At 35.6% G+C, this 17,755-nt stretch overlaps 2 protein-coding genes across 2 annotated transcripts; one reads left to right on the forward strand and one right to left on the reverse strand.

Annotated features, from left to right (window-relative positions):
* LOC109728144 (CAP-Gly domain-containing linker protein 1-like) lies at window positions 2,306-7,779 on the forward strand. The gene is made up of 8 exons (XM_020258488.1): window positions 2,306-2,490; window positions 3,532-3,694; window positions 3,886-4,571; window positions 5,490-5,663; window positions 5,749-5,865; window positions 6,703-6,882; window positions 7,007-7,053; window positions 7,236-7,779. Exons 1-8 carry the CDS (start codon window positions 2,443-2,445, stop codon window positions 7,501-7,503), a joined length of 1,683 nt encoding a protein of 560 aa, XP_020114077.1. The 5' UTR covers window positions 2,306-2,442; the 3' UTR covers window positions 7,504-7,779.
* Window positions 8,226-12,838, reverse strand: LOC109728287. Its single transcript, XM_020258660.1, has 5 exons — window positions 11,987-12,838; window positions 10,602-10,983; window positions 9,701-9,876; window positions 9,367-9,590; window positions 8,226-9,213 (listed from the first exon to the last, which is right to left on the reverse strand). The coding sequence occupies exons 1-5, from the start codon at window positions 12,749-12,751 to the stop codon at window positions 8,421-8,423; spliced, it is 2,340 nt and encodes a 779-aa protein (XP_020114249.1). The 5' UTR covers window positions 12,752-12,838; the 3' UTR covers window positions 8,226-8,420.

Genomic DNA, 17,755 nt, shown 5'->3' on the forward strand with positions numbered 1-17,755 from the left:
AAAACTTTAGCTATTTTTATAAACAAGGGCTTATATTTTAATTTTTGCAATTAGGTGCCCTAAATTTTATCAAATAGTTTAGTTGGTCTCTCTATCCAATTAAATGTACTAATTTTATAGCTGTTTTGATTATATGTCTTTCATATAAAGCTTTAAATCATAAAAAGTTATTTTTTTTATATTCTAGCGTGTAAAAAATAATAAAAATTAAAAGTAGGTTTATACTAATTTTCAATCATTATTTTTAATTATCAAATTGAGAGAAAAAAAATAGGTTTATTTATATTTTACAGTTTTACAGAATTATGTACACGACATGAGATCAGAAGAACATCGGATCAAAATAAGTTTTTTTTTTTTTTTTTTTGACAATTGAACAAGAAGGCATGCATTAGAATATAAAAATAATTTTTCTGTGTGTTTTTTAAGTTTTATGATGTTATATATGAGACATGCAGTCAATGTGACAATGTAATTAGTAACTTGGATTGAGCAGAGAGACTTATTGAATTATTTGGTAAATTTTAAAATATTTGCCTATAATTTTTAATTTTTATATTATTATTTTTCTAGGCAAAGATTAAGTATCATGGTATGGAATCGTACTGAAAACTCGCCGACACGTAATAATATAAAATATTTATTTTTTACTTTAGTAACAAAATTTTCTAATTATTTATTATGTATCTTTATCGAATATTTTAAACTTTGTTGAAAAATTACTTACTAAATTAAAAAAAATAAGGTTACTGTATCATATCGGTATTTTATTAGTATGATATAGTATGGTAGATACGGTCGTAACAATGGACACTTAAATTCTTGCTTTTAGGGTTAATTGGATTATTGGTCCCCAATCTTTACCAAAATTTTAATTCATCCACCAATCTTTAGAATTAAATTTTAGAAAAAACTTCAAATACCACCTATATGGTTTCACACTTTTTCACTTTAATACCCTGCAGTTTAAAGTGTATTAATTTAATACCTGTGGTGCACGTTCTCACTTTAGTACTCTGTGATTTAAACTGCATCAATTTTGTACCCTGTGGTTTCACACTTTCTCACTTTAGTACTCTGTGGTTTAAACTGTATCAATTTAGTACCATGTGGTTTCATTTTTCTTTTTTCGTTAGCTCCTCTGTTAATATTTTGTTTAATTATATACAAGAAACTTCAGATACCCTACCTAGATTTATCGAATATTTATTTAGTACCCTTCAGTTTTAATTTTGTCACTGATTTTTTTTCCTTCATTAATATTCGTTAAATTATATACAAAAAAACTTTAGATACCCTATCTAGATTTATCGAATATTCACTTTAGTATCATTTAATTTTAACTTTGTTACTGATTTAACAAAAAAAACTAGTGAAATGATTAATAAAAAGAGATAAATGAAACCACATTATACTAATTTGATACACTTTAAACTACAAGCTACTAAAGTGAGAAAGTGCGAAACCACATGAGCTAACTTGATACAATTTAAACTACAGGGTACTAAATTGAGAAAGTGTGAAACCACGGCGGGATTTGAAGTTTACCCTAAATTTTACTATTAGTTTCTACTTTCTAGCTTTTACCTTTTTTTTTTTTTTTTTTTTTTTAGACCCCAACCTCTTCTTTCATAGTATGTATGTCCATCCCATCAAGCTTAAATCTTGCCGCCCTCAATACTATCCTCTGTATCTACAAAACAACAACCGTCTTGACCTCACACACGACACTTTTTTCTTCTGTTAAAATATGCGATATTCTATACATCGAGCTATATATACTATCAAACTCTTTCAAAATATATTAAAAAAAAATTTTTTTTAGACCCAAACCTCTTCTTTCATAGTATGTATGTCCATTCCATTAAGCTTAAATCTTACTGCCCTCAATACTATCATCTGTATCTACAAAACTACAACCGTCTTGACCTCACACACGACACTTTTTTCTTCTGTTGAAGCATGCGATATTCTATACGTCGAGCTAAACATGCTATCAAACTCTTTCAAAATATATAAACAAAAAATATCGATATTGAGATCGGCAAAGTGTTATCACGCCACGATCATAATCAATATGAGTAAACAAAACTTTATATGGAAATTGACATGGCTTATTTTATCAAAATCAATGAGAATTTGAATAAAATGGAATCTAACTGAAACAAAATATAAATTTTGAAGGACCAAATAGCAGAACAAAAAGTTAGTACCATAGTTTAAAATGTAAAAAGGTTAGGGACAAAGGTGCAATTAACCTTCATTTTTGCTTTTTTATTTGTGAGTCGACGAATACTCCGAAAACAGTCGTTCTCTTTGCGTAAACTTCGACTCCAAGACTCTCTGCTACTTCTTCGTCTCCTCCTCTCTTTTACTTCAAAAAAAAAAAAAAAAAAAAAAAAAAAACTCCTTTTTCACAAATCCCTTAAAGAAAAAGAGATCATGGCCTTCAAATCCGTATTTAAGGCTCTGCGAGATGTTTTTCCTCAGGTAAATTAGGCTAATTTTGTAGAATTATTAGGTATTTTCCGATCCTTTTTGTCTCCTCCCAAATATTCACAATCGGGTCGATTCTGGTTGTCGCTTGCTAATATTTTGTTTTGATTATCATTAGTTGTTTGATAATTTGATGTGTTATCTGATTTAGAATTGTTTTTTTTTTTTTTTTCCATTTGATCTATTATTTTATTACTGACTTATCATCCTGTGTTTCTGCCAAAAGAAAGAATCTTCGTTTTTTGCATAGATGATCATTTTGAATCTAAATTTACTTTGATGGTTTCAGTAATTTGTGCTTGTTGAATGCAAAATATCGTAATCCGGCTCTCCAGAAGCTTAAGTTTTTAGAGACGATCAGTTTTGTTCGACATGGTATCAGAGCAAGAGGTCGTGGTTTTTGAGTTTTTCGAGAACATGAGAGGAGTTTTGAATGCGAAGTATTGAAATTCTTTTTCTAAAATCTTAAAATTTTGGAGACAAAGGGCTGTTTACAGTAATCAAGATAGGCACATTGAACTTGTGTGTATATATCTTTCTTGGGCAAATTTCATGTAGGTTGGTTTATTTTTACTTTGTCATCGTGTAGTTTAAAAATTTACGCTTAATTATCATGTGGTTATCAAAAAATTTCACTTTGGTATCCTATTTGATAGTAGATTTTTCGGATAAAAATAGAGATAAAGCTACAGAATAGTTAAGTGCAACTTTTGAATCATATGATGACAAAGTAGAAATGAGCTAAAGCTCATGGGGGCAAATTGAAGTTTACTCATCCGTTATTAAATAACAATGGAGAATGTCGAACATATCAGAAATAGTTTGATTCGGCGAGACGAATGATTATTTCTGTTCTTGTTTCTTCCCCGGTGCAAGAGCGGCGAAGACCGTCTGTCGGCGCTTTCAGCAACTACGTAGAACTCCAAGAGAAACAAATGCAGTATTATGATGCATGTTCTGCGTAGTTGCTGCATTGTTACAACATCTTTTGCTTTCTCACTGACCATCGACTGCTTTTCTTCTGTTTCCGATCAGATTGATCTTCGCATCTTGAAGGCTGTCGCCAGCGAATATTACGAAGATGTTGATGCAGCTGTTGAATTTGTTCTCTCTGAAGTTCTGCCGACGCTAAGTGAACCGACTGAACCACATTACAATCTGCATGTTTTTGACGATGCTGAACATTCTCATAGCAATTGTAAGTAAACATTTACGAACTCGGATTATGATAAAGCTACTACCTAGGATGTTTTAATTACCATATGGTTTAATAATGGTTTGGTGTCGTGCTGTAACCGTTGGTGCATTGCTGAATTGAAATTAATGCGTATAGACGCACTAATGTGCTTCTTTTGAATTACTAACGGTAAAGACTTGTTGAATGTGTAGCTGGGATGCACGGGAATGACAAGGTATCGGGAAATCAAAGTTTTGAGGATGGCGTTGCTCTGGTTATGGAACCTTTAACCAAAGGTAAAAATGTTGTACGCGACGACGATACATCTGCGACTCCTGGTTGGGCCCAACTCTTGGATAATGGTGTGAGAAGAAGTTTTCCAGTTGAAGATTTAGCTCCATCTAACGAGTCAAAATTGCCGTCGACGCAAGAAGTTGAAGCATATATGAACACGCAATCTGAATCACAATTTGTGGAGCGTGAGCCACATCTTGTTGCTGGCCACAAAGCCGTTCCTTTGCAATCAGAACCAATCTCCATTGGTGAATTAGAAGCTTCTGCTTCTCTTTCTAATCTCATCAATCATGGCGAAATCTCCAACAAGGAATCAACTAATGATTTTAAGTTGGTGGACAGTGCAGTCCTACTTGAACAAAATTTTGAAGCTGAAACCAGACCAATTTCTCCAGCTTTTCACGCCAATGTTCAGGATATTTTGTCGTTATATCCTGAGATGAACATTAACAGTACTGCTCAGAGTTCGGCTGAATTCGAGTCTGCAGTAAAGCTGGTTTGCACTGGTTATGATAATCAATCTTCAGGTGTAGCTACACAGTCGAGCCAGAGTGTACAAGTTGATCTTCTGGATGAGTTAATTTCTGATATGACAAAGAGCAAGGTAATGATTTTCATGATCTTGATCTTTAGTTTGGCGATTTAGTGTGTAAAAGCCATGCAGTTGTTCATTCTCTTATTTACCTGCTGTTAGTTCTTCTAACCTGAAATAGAGTTTATTAGTCTAAAAACTGCAGTGGAACACTATATATTCATTATTTATTATCATGATATACTCTGATACCTGTTTTTGGTATACTGGAAGTTTTGCACTTGTTTTTAACTAGTGAGAAATTTGCAACACTCAAAACTAATTGCAATCTCAGAATTTAAAGTTGCTAGTGTGCTTGCCCTCAAGTTGCTAGAAATTGCAACTCCATAGTATCATGAAGGTCGGCAAAAATCCACCAATCTTAGAAAGTCAGCACAAGAGAGATTTGAGGCAAACAGAAGTCTTAAAACCTGGGGTCGCCTGCTTTGTTCCTTACATGAGAAATTCTAATCAATTATAAGGAAGTTCTGATCGATCTTGAACTGCTGAGACAATGACTTGTTTATCACCACTAATGGGCTTGAATGGCTTGCCAAAACCTTATGTAAGTCAATGATTTTAAAGATTACAAGGTACTTCTACTTTGTAATTTAGAATAGTTCGTTTAATATAAAATTGGTGTTGGCCAAATGTAAATTTGTATCTTTAAATTAGTTTTATCTTGGTTCTGTTTTATTTGTTGCTGTGAAACTATAAAACTTAAATGCTGGATTTCCATAGTTACAGATATTTTGCCTAATTATAATAATTATTTTTTGCATGACTGCAATCTCTGGTCATATCATTGTGAATCTTTTTTTTTTTTTTTTGATTATCTGAGTTATAATGATGAATAGCATAGTTGTCCCAATAAGCCTATGCTTCCCTTGTACAATAGCCTCAAGACTGGCTTATAGAAATTCTGATCTCGTCTAAAACTGATGAAAACAGGAAACATTTGGTGCTGCTTTGGAATCTACAATTACTAAAATGAAAGAAGTAGAGATTCATGAGGAAAAGGCTAAACGGACGAAAGAAGAAGCTGCCATGGCTGATCAAGATATTCTCGCCAAGATAGAGGACCTTGGCCAAATGATTAAGAGTGCCCAAGAATCAAATGATAAGGTTATTTCCTTTTGATGTTCCTCATTCTTTTCGGGTAGGTTCATTACTATTCAAATAGAGAGTAACACTGTTCATATGTTAGCAGCAAGCTGGAGAAGTTAATATGGAGAAATATCAATTAAAATGTCAAGCTGAGGAGCTTCAGTGCCGCCTTATCGATTTGTCAGCTCAGCGAGAGAATTCTCTTTTACTTGTCGAGGAGGTGAGAATCTCCTTCTTCTAAAAGATTTAACTATTTAGCATCAATTCCTGTTTTCTATGCAGTATCAACTTTCTAACTGATCGAGGGAGTTTTCCTTGAGTAACGGTTTTAGTAATTATTATAGGGGCAATTGCTTATATACCCCTGAAAAGTACTTGACTTTCTTATTTACCCCTCTTAGAAAGCTAATATTGAAAATACCCTTTCCACGTTCTAATCTATTTCTAATATATCCCTAGAGTTAAAATCTGTTAATTAACTCTGTTATCTCTGTAAAATTACTATTTTGCTCTTTCAAATATACCCTTCCACCATCACTGACTTTCTTATTTGCCCTTAAAGTCAGGGGCACAAAAAGTATTTTGATTTTTGGTCATTTCCAAAATACCCCTCTACCGTCACCAACATTTCTTATTTGCCCTTAAGTTAAGGGCAAAATTGGTATTTTAATTTTTTTTAACTGTGGTAGATATTTAACTCACGTTTAACCCAAGTTAACTTAACAGGAAATAACTGCGGGGGTATTTTGCAATAACGGTGGAACATATGAGGGGTATTTTAAAAAGAAAAAAAAAAAGTAGGGGTAAATCGGATATTTTCAAACGTATGAGGAGTATATAGGCAATTATCCTTTTGTGGCAAGGGGTATAGCCATGTGAATTGCAAACCGAAAATGTGGATTGCTTATACCTTGGAATAAGATTCCAGGAGTCACTTTCGCTCTTCTTTTCACAATCCGAAGGGGCGGCTATCTCTTTTCACTTTCGCTGTGGATATTTGCTGTTACGTTTTTTTTGGGAAACGTCTGCTTCAGCATCATCTTCCAATTTTCAACAGATAAGTCACACTCTAGATGCACGGTTAGCTGCTGCGAAGGAAGAAGAGGCAGCAGCCAAACGGGAGGTAGTTGAAAGGCAGGAGTCAGCTCGAAGGGCTTTAAAAGAGCAGGAGGCCACCATGCAGAATATTCTACACGAGTTGCAAAGGCTTCAGAAACAGGCAGAAGAGAATGCTATGGTAATGACACGCACTGCCACTGCATGAACATGATATTAGATATTGTGAAACAGGTTTTTGTGTTTTTGAGGCAGGTAAAGTGTTCTTGTGGGCGGTATTTGATGTTTTGACATTTTTGTTACAGTTGAAGAATTTATTGATGGATCGTGGTCACCTTGTTGAGATATTGCAGTAAGTTTGCTTACCCAGTGGGCTTCAATTTCCTTGCTTCTAAGCTCTATCACCTTATTGACATTTTGCAGTAACTTTGCATCTATCCAGTGTGCTTTGATTTCTTTGTTTTCCAAGCTCCGGTTCAAAATTTTTACACAATGTGAAGAATGAAAACCTCATTTCATATTTTCTTTTTCCAGACGAGAAATCTCCCTTATCTTTGAGGATGTGGCATCACTGAAAGAGAGAGTCGATGCGCCTATGCTATTGGCAGCTAGCAACTTGGCCACTGCGGTTTACTTGTCAGAAAATCAACCCAATCAACCCACATTGTCCGAGGGAGCTGAGCATCACTCAACAAGTGAGAACCCAATGCCCACCAACAACGATCTACCTGAGAATAAGACAAGGGAAATCTCGGTTGAAGATCACAAGGCTTCTATTGATGATGACTGGGAACTGTTTTGATGAGATTGCGCCGTTTGCATTGGTAACAAGAAATAAAGATACAAGCTTTAGCTCTGTCTCTGGACTCGTGATCGTAAAACCTTCTTATTTCGTTTAAGTATGAGAACTCTGTCGAGACTAAAAATGCTTTAACTGTGAGGTTGCGCTTTTGGATTGCCTTGTATATATTCTATGCTACTGCTGCTTCTCGCTTTTGTCGTCTGTAAATATGAATCTTATAGTATTTCGTGAATCTTTTCTTCGAAAGTAAATTCGTTACCGTATGAATTTCTGTTCTCTATTTGCTTCATCTGTGGGTCGATATTATCCGGAGAATTTCTCTTCCAATCAACTGTCCTTATTTTAAGGTATCATGCAACAAATTTACGAAACCGCACTTTACTGGGAGATTTCTTTCTTTTAGCTGAGATTAGCACCATTTTACTCGGAAACCAGATCCAAACTGAATGGCATTGGATTAGTTGCATTATTGATTCTCAACATATTTGCGACATTTTGCTTTGGCCCCTCTTCTTTAAATTCCTGCAATTGAGTTTCTTAAGTTTATTCATTGCTTGAAATGATCTGATGATAAATGTGACTGACACAATGGAGGAACAGAGAGAGATCACACAGAAGCCCAAAAAGAATAACAAAAAAAAATTTAAAAAGAGGCCTAAATAGTAGTCAAGTATACATGCAGGGGGTAAAAAAAAACGAAGGAAAATTGTATATATGCATATGATTTATTTACAGCCCATTTTGGAACTTACAATTCACTATTTGACAAGTATCTGTTCAATGAGGATCTATCAGAGCACTATGCACCAACACAATCAAGAGAACTGAACATAAAAGAAAAATGATCAAAATTTATCGACAAATGACGAAAGAAAAACGATGCTGCACAACAAAAAGACACAACAGAACGCGATCAATCATCCCCCACCTTGGCCTTTGAACTGCGTGATGGACCACAGCCTCTTATACATCTGACAGGAGGCGAACGCGAAATCTGACATCGCGCGGAAGAGCTCCGGCAGATGCGTTCGGAGGCTGCCGATCGACCTCTCCCTCACCTGCTTGCAATGCTTCTTGTGGTTTTCCTCAGCTTCCTTTAACTTCATTTCCGCAGCCTCCACCATTATCCTTCTTTCAACTGCAGCAGTAGCTTGATTCGCGCTTTCAGCACCCTCCAGTGCAGGTAGAGCCCCCCTCCTCTCTGCGTGCTTGCGGTGCCAATCCTCGAATTGCCACCTCTTCCTCTCGAGATCCTTTCGCGCATCCTCGCATTCACTCTTCAGTTTCAGCTCATCATCCTGAAGTGCCAGCAGCGCAGACATGACTTCGGCAAAGCCATGCATGGCATTCTTCGCGAGATCATGCGGAAGCACGTCGAGATACTGATGCCACGCCTGCAGAAGAATCTTGATAGGGGGATCGGCTTCCCGCGAAAGAGATGAATCCTTCTCCTTTCTGCCGTTCTCGATCGGCACGAGGTTCAGACTCAACCAACTGTTGAGTGATCTGATGTAGTCTTTCTGGTGAGTGAAGAGCCCCTCGAAGCTCGAATGCCATTCTCTCGCGCTGTCCCTCAGCTGTGCCGTCCGCTGGCGATGCTGCTCGCTCGTCTCTCGCGGCGCGAGAGCGAAATCGAAAGCCCTGCACTCTGTGATGGCCCGCAGCTGGCTCCGGTGATGCTCGAACATTACTTCCCACATTTTCACCATCCTGAAATATATGCCTCCATCAAATGGTACAAACATGTGTTTTTCTCAAATTCAAATTTAGTTGAATTGAACCATGCTGAGAAAGTAACCATCATGCTAAGCAGAGAAACTTTTGTTACTTCATTTTTCATACTCTCTAGATTCCGTAACTTACCCTTCAACAAGATCAACCAGTTTTGGGTAAAGCTGATGATCACGCAGCCGAATAATTTCCGCAACTGTCGAATTCATCGATTCCCTGTCGACTGAGCACCTTGTTTGCATGTACACAACAGCAAATTTAGACCTCTCCAGTACTTCGGGTCGAACACCGCGCTTTCGTTGCTGATTCAACAAAGCCGCCTTCCTGTGATACTCGATTTTCATAAGCTCGCCTTCCTACCACCGACAAATAGTTTGTGTTCGTATAAAATAAAATTCAAACCAACAGGGTAAAATAAACTGCAGTCAAATACCAGAACTGAACAGAATAAGAGATCTCCGCGTACCTTCGCCTCATCGTACAGTTTCTTCTCCCATGCTAGCATTTTATCGTGAACCGTTGCATGAGTTTCCAACTCTTCGGTATCGAAATTGTCACGAGCATCATCTTGCTGAGGTAAACCTTTAAACGACCGATTCCATGTAATGACTCGCATGATTATCGCAGAATGATCAATGTGTCCTGAACAAGTTCACAACCAAGATGTTACTAAAACACGGAGATCGAGTGATACATGTTAAATAGAAAAGATACAGAAATAAAAACTTGGAGACATTGCAAAGGATAAAGCTTCAGTGGAGAGCTCCTCAACGACGTCTCATTGAGGAGCCTCGATTTGCTGCCACGTATTTCAGTATGGCATCCAATAGAAAATATTTCAGTATAGAGCTTTTCAATAATATCTCGTTAAAAAGCCTCAATTCGTCACCATGTGTCACTTTTATTGCTATCCAAGAATTATAATCCTTCCCTCTAGAGTTTATTATTATTATTATTATTTTTAGATTTGAGTATTAAAAAATGTTCAACAAAAAAAATAAAATTTTAGTGGAAAGCGCTTTAATTCTTGATCTGCTGCCACATATTAGTTTTGCTTCCATCTAATAAAAAAAACATCGGTCAGGAGCCCGACTCTCCAATGATGTCTCGTTAAGGAGCCTCAATCCGTCATCACTTATCACTATCTCTATTCAAGGGCATAATCTCTCCTTTTAAGGCTTATTTTTTGAAAAAAAAAATTTAGTATTTAAAATGTCTATCAACCTATTGCATGGACATAAAACTTCAGGCTCAATCCCTGTCATATGTTAGTTTTTCTTTTTTTTCCTGTTCTAAGCACACAAAGCAATACAAAGTATATAACCTAAAATTACAGACTCAGTAATTGAAGCAGTAATTTCACTTGCCTCGGCTATCTACAAAGTTGGAGTGGTAATGCATCCTTGTTGCCTCCAGCATCGTCGACACGCCATGGGCGCCCAACGACGCCTGGAGGAAGTAGTCATCCACCTTCATCAAAACCTGCACTGCCGCTGCCACCGCTGTCGTCGTCGTCGTCGCTGTCGCCGTTGCGGTCGCTGACACTATATTCTTCCCCTTCTCAGTTCTCGCGATGATCTGCTCCGACTTTTTCGGCCGGAGCGATTCTGTGGTCGCCTTTTCTAGCATGAGCGGCGGTTGCATCCCGGGCGAAGGCAGTGGTCTGCTGGGAGATTTGTCTTTGAGGTCCCCATGGCTGTCAGGCCATGTGGGCTCGGGCTGGGACGGGGCGGGAAGCGGATTTGAATTCTAAGAGCGCGAGTTTTGAGTTAAACTCGACAAGATCGAAAAGTTTGAAATTTACTAAAATTTTAAAATTTTAGTATTTTAAAAAATATAATAAAACTAATAAAAGAGTATTCAACGTTTATCAGCTTATTTTTTTTGAATGTATAGATAGGAGCTTTTTTTGCATTTAGACCCCTGACAAATTTTTATTTTAAAAATGGCTCTATCAAAATTTAATTTGCAAAAATGGCTATGGGCCTGCCACGCAAGCATCACGTCAGCGCCACGCGGGCAGGACTGTGCTCGTGTGTTAAGTTGAACACGGTAAACCATTCACCGTGTTCAAACACGATGAATGATTCACCGTGTTTAGTACGTATTTTTTCTTACTTATTTTTTGTATATTGAAAAGTGGAATAAGGAGTAGGGATGTCAATAGGTATGGATATCCGAAATATTATCCGAATTCAAACCCGAATAAATTATATATATATATATATACATAATTTATTTTTATTTATTTATACAATATATAAAATATTTAATAATTTTTATTCCTTAGATCTTCATCCAACCCAGCGGATTTTATAAATCTATACCGTTGGATGAAGATCTAAGGAATAAAAATTATTAAATATTTTATATATTGTATAAATAAATAAAAATAAATTACGTATATATATATAATTTATTCGGGTTTGGATTCGGATAATATTTTGAATATTCATATCTATTGACATCCCTACTCCTTATTCCTTATTCCACTTTTCAATATACAAAAAATACGTAAGAAATACGGTGAATCATTCACCGTGTCTAAACACGGTGAATCATTCACTGTGTTCAACTTAATACCCTAGCCTCAGTCCTGCCCACGTGGCGCTGACGTGGCGCTTGCGTAACAGGAACATGACCATTTTTGTAATTTTAATTTTGATAGGACTATTTTTAAAATAAAAATTGCTCAGGGACTATTTGCAAAAAAAAGCCCGATAGATAGTATTGCTTTTAATTATAACTACACCTGCGAGCCGAGAATGTAGTCCCACGTCTCCATTCCCTTGGCCTGTGCCATCGGCACCGCCGCCGCTGCCGCCGCCGCAGCTGTTTTCATCTGAGGCCGCAGAAGCAGCGGCAGTGGAGGCGGCGGCTGCAGTAAGACAGAGACGTCGCACGCCGTCTCCGTTGGCACAAGAAACATCTCCTCAAGTTCGGTTCGCAGTCCAACAGTCTCATAATTGCGGCGTTCCGAATGTTCGACCCCCTCGTCGTCGTCGTCGTCGTCCTCGACATCGTGATCATCACATTCTTCCTTGCCAATGGCGGCGTCGGCTGCGATCGCCTCCTTCTCCTTCTCCTTCTCCTTCTTCCTGGGCGGCGTGATCGGGATACCCGGCATGGTGGCGGCGCGCTGCAGCGGCGCGGGCACGTCGGGGAGCGGCGGGGGAGGGGGGAGGACAGTCTCCGTCGGCAGCGCCATCGCCGCGAACGACGGCAACGGTGCCGACAGTGCAGAGGTCGATGCAACAGTGGCGGTGGCGGCACCGACACCGGAGGTATCGCGGCGGGGGAGGAGGACGTCGTGGTCGTGGACGTGGTCGTGGTCGTGGTCGTGGTGGGCGTAGTTGGAGAGCGCGGCGCCGGTGTTCTTGAGGGCGACAGAGTAGGCGGAGTGCGCCGCCGCGAAGGCGTTGCGCGCCGCCACGGCCGCGCCCATGAACTGCTTGCGCTCCCGGCAGCGCGCCACGGCCTCGACCGCCTCCACGTTCTTCGACTGCTGCAGCCCCATCTCAACTTTCTCTACCACTTTTTCTATGTATCTCTCTCTATATATCCATAGCTACTTGGACCAAAAATTTATGCGCCATGGCATAGAATAGTATCGAAAATTTATGGACTAGGTACATATAGAATTCTATCCATGCATATACGCTGATTATATATATATATATATATATATATATATATATATATATATATATATATATATATATATATATATATATATATATATATATATATATATATATATATGTGCCAATATATATTGACATGAAATATTTATTTTTTTAAATAATCAAATCGTCTAATTATTTATTATATATTTTTATTAAATATTTTGAACTTTAAATTTTTTGAGAAAAAAAGCAGCAGACTATCTAATTCATTTATTAGAGGGAGGAATTAAACAATAAAGGTGAGGTAATAAACTTCAGTCAAAACGCAAATAAACAATGAAGTGGGAAAAAACAGAAAAATTTTTTTTAAGAAAAAGGATGGTTAGAGGAAAGAAATTTTTTTCATTGGAAGACCAATCGCTTGATCTTGTCAACTGCCAAAAAAGGGTCAGCGTTAGTTGTTCTAAAGATAACACTATTTCTTGTATTCCAGATTATCCATTAGCAAGAAGGCAGACCTATTAATCTAGTTCGAGATGGCATCACACCGTTCCTTTCTATCCACCTATTTTAAATTTTATTGAAAAAATTACATACTAATTTAACAAAAAGAGAGTTTTGCACGAAGGTTATATCGTGTCTATATCTTATTGGCTTCGATGGACACTTAAATTCTTGATCCAGACATCGAAAAAGTTGGTATAAATATTATATTTTGTTTATTCAAAAATCAATATTTTTTCACTAATTTTATTAACTTCTTTAGTATTAAAATATTTTTAAAGCTAGAAATTAAATTTTGGAATAAATGGTTGTATGATTTATGCTCTCTTTTTGAGTTTACAAGCAACATTACTCTGTGATAGAATTGGAGGATAAAGGAGTGGTAAGAGATTAGATTTTTTTTTTTAAAAAAATAAAATTATTTCTTATTTTTAAGCAAAGAATAAAGGCTATATTCGGTGTATATAGAAATGTGTCTACAATAAGGGATTGTTTAGTAATATATACTATTCAATGAATTGTTTAGCTTATTTTTCAATTTTTGTTGAGCAATGTTAGTCCTACAACCATTTTTTTTTTGTTGTAAACTCCTACAATTCCATCATTCAAGACCTTCATTTTTGGACTAATCTTTCACCCCCTTTTTTTAATTAAATTCAAAATAAAATTTTTAATTATAAAGCTTAAGATTATAAATTTTGGATTAAGGATTACAATCATACAATCCTTTTTAGATTGCAAACTTAGTATTCTCGTTTCAGGTATAATGCAGCAAATTTTGAGGTGAAAATTTAGTAAAACGGAAAAAAAAAAGTTTGTTTAGCAAAGGTTAAAAAAAACCTAAAAATTTAATTATGTGTCTGAAATAAAAACTCTAATTTAAATTTTTGATTCTACTATAAAAGGAGAGCTATTTGAAAATTATTTGGACCAGTAAATACATATCTTTTTACAACCTAAAATTACATTTTGTAACAAGCGCAAACTTATTTTTAGTAAAAGACATTAAAAACTTACAATAAATGTTTGGTAATATGTATATTATTGCTTGATTCGTTGATCATGATCGATCTTATCATTTGTCACGTAAGCAAAATATAATAGGGGCAATATGAAAACAAAAATATTAATTATATTTAATTTTACGACATATCGTCACGTAATTAGTTTATAGCAGTAGGTGTGTTACACAGTGCAAATTATTACTCTTATTATAATAGTATTGGGTACGAATTTTGATGCATGCAGTTGGATTCCATGTGATGTAGGTAGTGAGTGGTTTCGAATTAAAACATTATAAAGTTGACCATAGAGAAAGGGTATTTTATTTTATTTGTTTTATTTTATTAACAAAAGTATTTTTCAAAGTTCTCTAATAAGGAATACGTTATTACTTGTAACATAAGTTGGTGTAATAATATTTTATATAAATAATAAGATTGGGTGTTGGTGTGTCACTCTCAAGCTAATCTACTTTGCTTAAATTAAAAAAATTTTAAAGTACAGCGCAATATAAGCTATTAATTAATATCACTTCTTAGGTTAAGGTTTGGAAGAGTATAAATTGAACAGCTCTAAATAATTGTAGAAATATTCTAAGGAAAAAAAAAAAGAAATAGTAGTGGAAATTAAAGTTAGTAGTAGTTTACCACATGCAAAATATTTAGATATGGCAATTATTTGGAAAAACTTACCTTTTTTTTTTTCCGCAATCCATATGAAGATTTTTTTTTTTTTTTGAGAAAACAATCCATATGAAGATATTATTCTAAAGTCGGAGATTCGATTCCCCGCTATTCTAAAGAGTTGTTTAGTTGTATATAGTTATAACTGCACTATAGTTGTAATTATATGTGAATCTAAATTCGGCGTTTGGTTCAATGCGTTTGAATTCAATTGTTACAATTGGAACTGCATGAGAAGATCTAATTGTAGCAGTTGGAATTATATCTACATTGGCCATAGTTTCAACTGCAGCAGTTGAGAAGAATAACTTTAAATAAGAGATAAACTTACATTCTTAATTATTTTTTAAACAAAAATAATTTTTTTTTAAAAAAATTGGAGCTAAAATCTCACTGCCATGTATATAAACACACTTTTCAACTACATACAACCAAATAAATTATTTATAATTACAGTATCTGTGTGCATTCATCCAAGTGAGATATATGTAATTGTTGCATCACTATCTCCATGCACTACGGGTTTGTTTGGTCCACCTATTTTAAACTATTGAATTTGAACATAATTTATTGATTCTGATAGTTATTATTTATTTCACAGAAATCAAAATTCAATTTTCATTCCACAATGGAATGAGAATATCCCAATCCATTGTTTGCCCCGTCCAGCTTTCAATTTATTTAATGCAACTATAAATAATTTATTTCGTGGCATGTAGCTGAGAATATATATATATGTGGTGGTGAGGTTATCTCCGATATCAAAAGAAAAATATTTTGTCTAAAAAGTGATTACGAAGGTAATTTTATTTTTTGTTTAAAGTTTCTCTTTTCAACTGCTACTGTTAAAAATAAAAAGGAAAAACTTCAAAAACCTCCCCTGTGGTTTCGTAGTTTCTCACTTTGCCCCCTGTGGTTTAAAATGTATCAATTTGTCCCCCTGTGGTTTCTTTTTTCTCTTTTTCTTCTCAATTTCATTTTTTTTTCCATAAATCAGTGATAAAGTTAAAATTAAAGGGTACTAAAGTGAATATTTGATAAATCTAGATGGGTATCTGGAGTTTTTTGTATATAATTTAATGAAATATTAACGAAAAAGTTATCGAAAAAAATAAAAACGAAACCACAGGGAGGCAAATTGATACATTTTAAACCACAGGGGGGCAAAGTGAGAAACTACGAAACCACATGAAGGGTTTTTGAAGTTTTCGCTAAAAATAATGGTAACAATACTTATAAGAGTAGGAAGTGGGCCTTGGTCTATGGGCCTACAACGGTGGGCCATGGTCCGTAGACCTATTTGGTGGTCCATAGGCCCGGCCTTTGTCTGTGGGCACTGGTCCGTGGGCCCGTTACCCGTATTCCGAAGCCCGTAGACCGTGGACCGTACTCCTCGTGGTCTCTAGGGTGTACACGGTTTAGTCTAAACCAAAGCAAACAAAAACCAAATAATACTATTTGGTTCGATTTATATAGTTTTCGATTTAGTTTGGTTCGTTTTTGAAATTTACCTAGATTCACTGTTTGGTTTCGATTCGATTTGAACACATTTGTTAACCAAACTGAACCGAACTGAAACCGAATAGCAATATGTGTTTTACACTTTTTATCTAAACTATTTATTAAAATTTATATTTATGATCAAATCATGATCGTATGTTAACACATTTTTTATTATTCAATATTTATAACTAAATTGTTTGAGTGTGATTTCATAATAATTCAATTTTGAATCTTAAATTACAATTAATTTATAAGAAAAATAGAAATTTTTTTAAAAAATTGCAAAACCAAACGAAACCATATTAATTCAGTTTGATTTGGATCGGTTCCGAGTATAATTCGATTTGGTCAAAGTTGTAATTCTTTTCAAATTGAAAAATTCAGTTCGGTTTGAGATTCTATCTCAAAATCGAATCAAACAGAACTGATTAGATGGTTCGTTAAACCGGTAAAAGTTTAGAGCAGGGTTCAATCTTGTAACCTAGACCATGAGCTATTTCCATTTTAACCAGTGAAAAAGCACAAATATTTGTCTAAATCAAGATGAACTTAAAAATGGCAAAAAATTAGATAGAGGTTGAGGTACCATTCATGTAATTTATCCATAAAAAATTCTTGCTAACAGAGTGCCGTCAGCGTGTCCAACACAAGCAACCTAGGGCCAGCTCGTGTTCGGCTTGAGTCCTTAACAAGCTGTTGAAAATGAGCTAGTTCGAATAAATTGCTTGCCGATCTTTTAACTTTTTGTTCTTTGAAGTCAGGCTTTCAGTCTTTGAATTAAAGTTCCTCAAAAGCCAAAAATAGTGGCTCAATTTTGGACCTCTATTATGTATCACTTAAATTGCAAAGAAATTAATCCAAGAGCCAAAAAGTTTAAAAGCACAAAAGATTTAATGCTTTCGAAAGAAATATATATATTATATATTGTATATATTTAAAATATATAAGTATAAAATATATATATTTAAAATATATCGAGGTGAAAGTAAGTGTGTTGATCCAAGCTCATGTTCGACTCATTAAAATATCAGCTTGTAGCACCCCCGCCTTGGAGTAGGTGGTTGGAGTGCACCTCCCGGGGGGTGGGGGGTGTTGTGATCGCCATTTCGTACCGTAGGAGACTGGGTGGGGTGGGGGGCGGAGACGCTGTCTTTAATAATTAAAAATTTAGAATATTTGGAGACCTACGAGACATTAAAAGAA

Source organism: Ananas comosus, linkage group 23, assembly GCF_001540865.1.
Source record: "Ananas comosus cultivar F153 linkage group 23, ASM154086v1, whole genome shotgun sequence".
In the NCBI taxonomy this organism is placed as follows: Eukaryota; Viridiplantae; Streptophyta; class Magnoliopsida; order Poales; family Bromeliaceae; genus Ananas; species Ananas comosus.

Coding starts and splice junctions, on each gene's coding strand:
- LOC109728287 (XM_020258660.1), bottom strand. CDS start 12,751: ATGGGGCTGCAGCAGTCGAAGAACGTGGAGGCGGTCGAGGCCGTGGCG. Junction 10,984..11,986: donor ACTACATTCTCGGCTCGCAG/GTGTAGTTATAA, acceptor TCGCGCTCTTAG/AATTCAAATCCGCTTCCCGC. Junction 9,214..9,366: donor CTGGTTGATCTTGTTGAAGG/GTAAGTTACGGA, acceptor CATATATTTCAG/GATGGTGAAAATGTGGGAAG.
- LOC109728144 (XM_020258488.1), top strand. CDS start 2,443: ATGGCCTTCAAATCCGTATTTAAGGCTCTGCGAGATGTTTTTCCTCAG. Junction 4,572..5,489: donor CTGATATGACAAAGAGCAAG/GTAATGATTTTC, acceptor TGATGAAAACAG/GAAACATTTGGTGCTGCTTT. Junction 5,866..6,702: donor CTCTTTTACTTGTCGAGGAG/GTGAGAATCTCC, acceptor AATTTTCAACAG/ATAAGTCACACTCTAGATGC.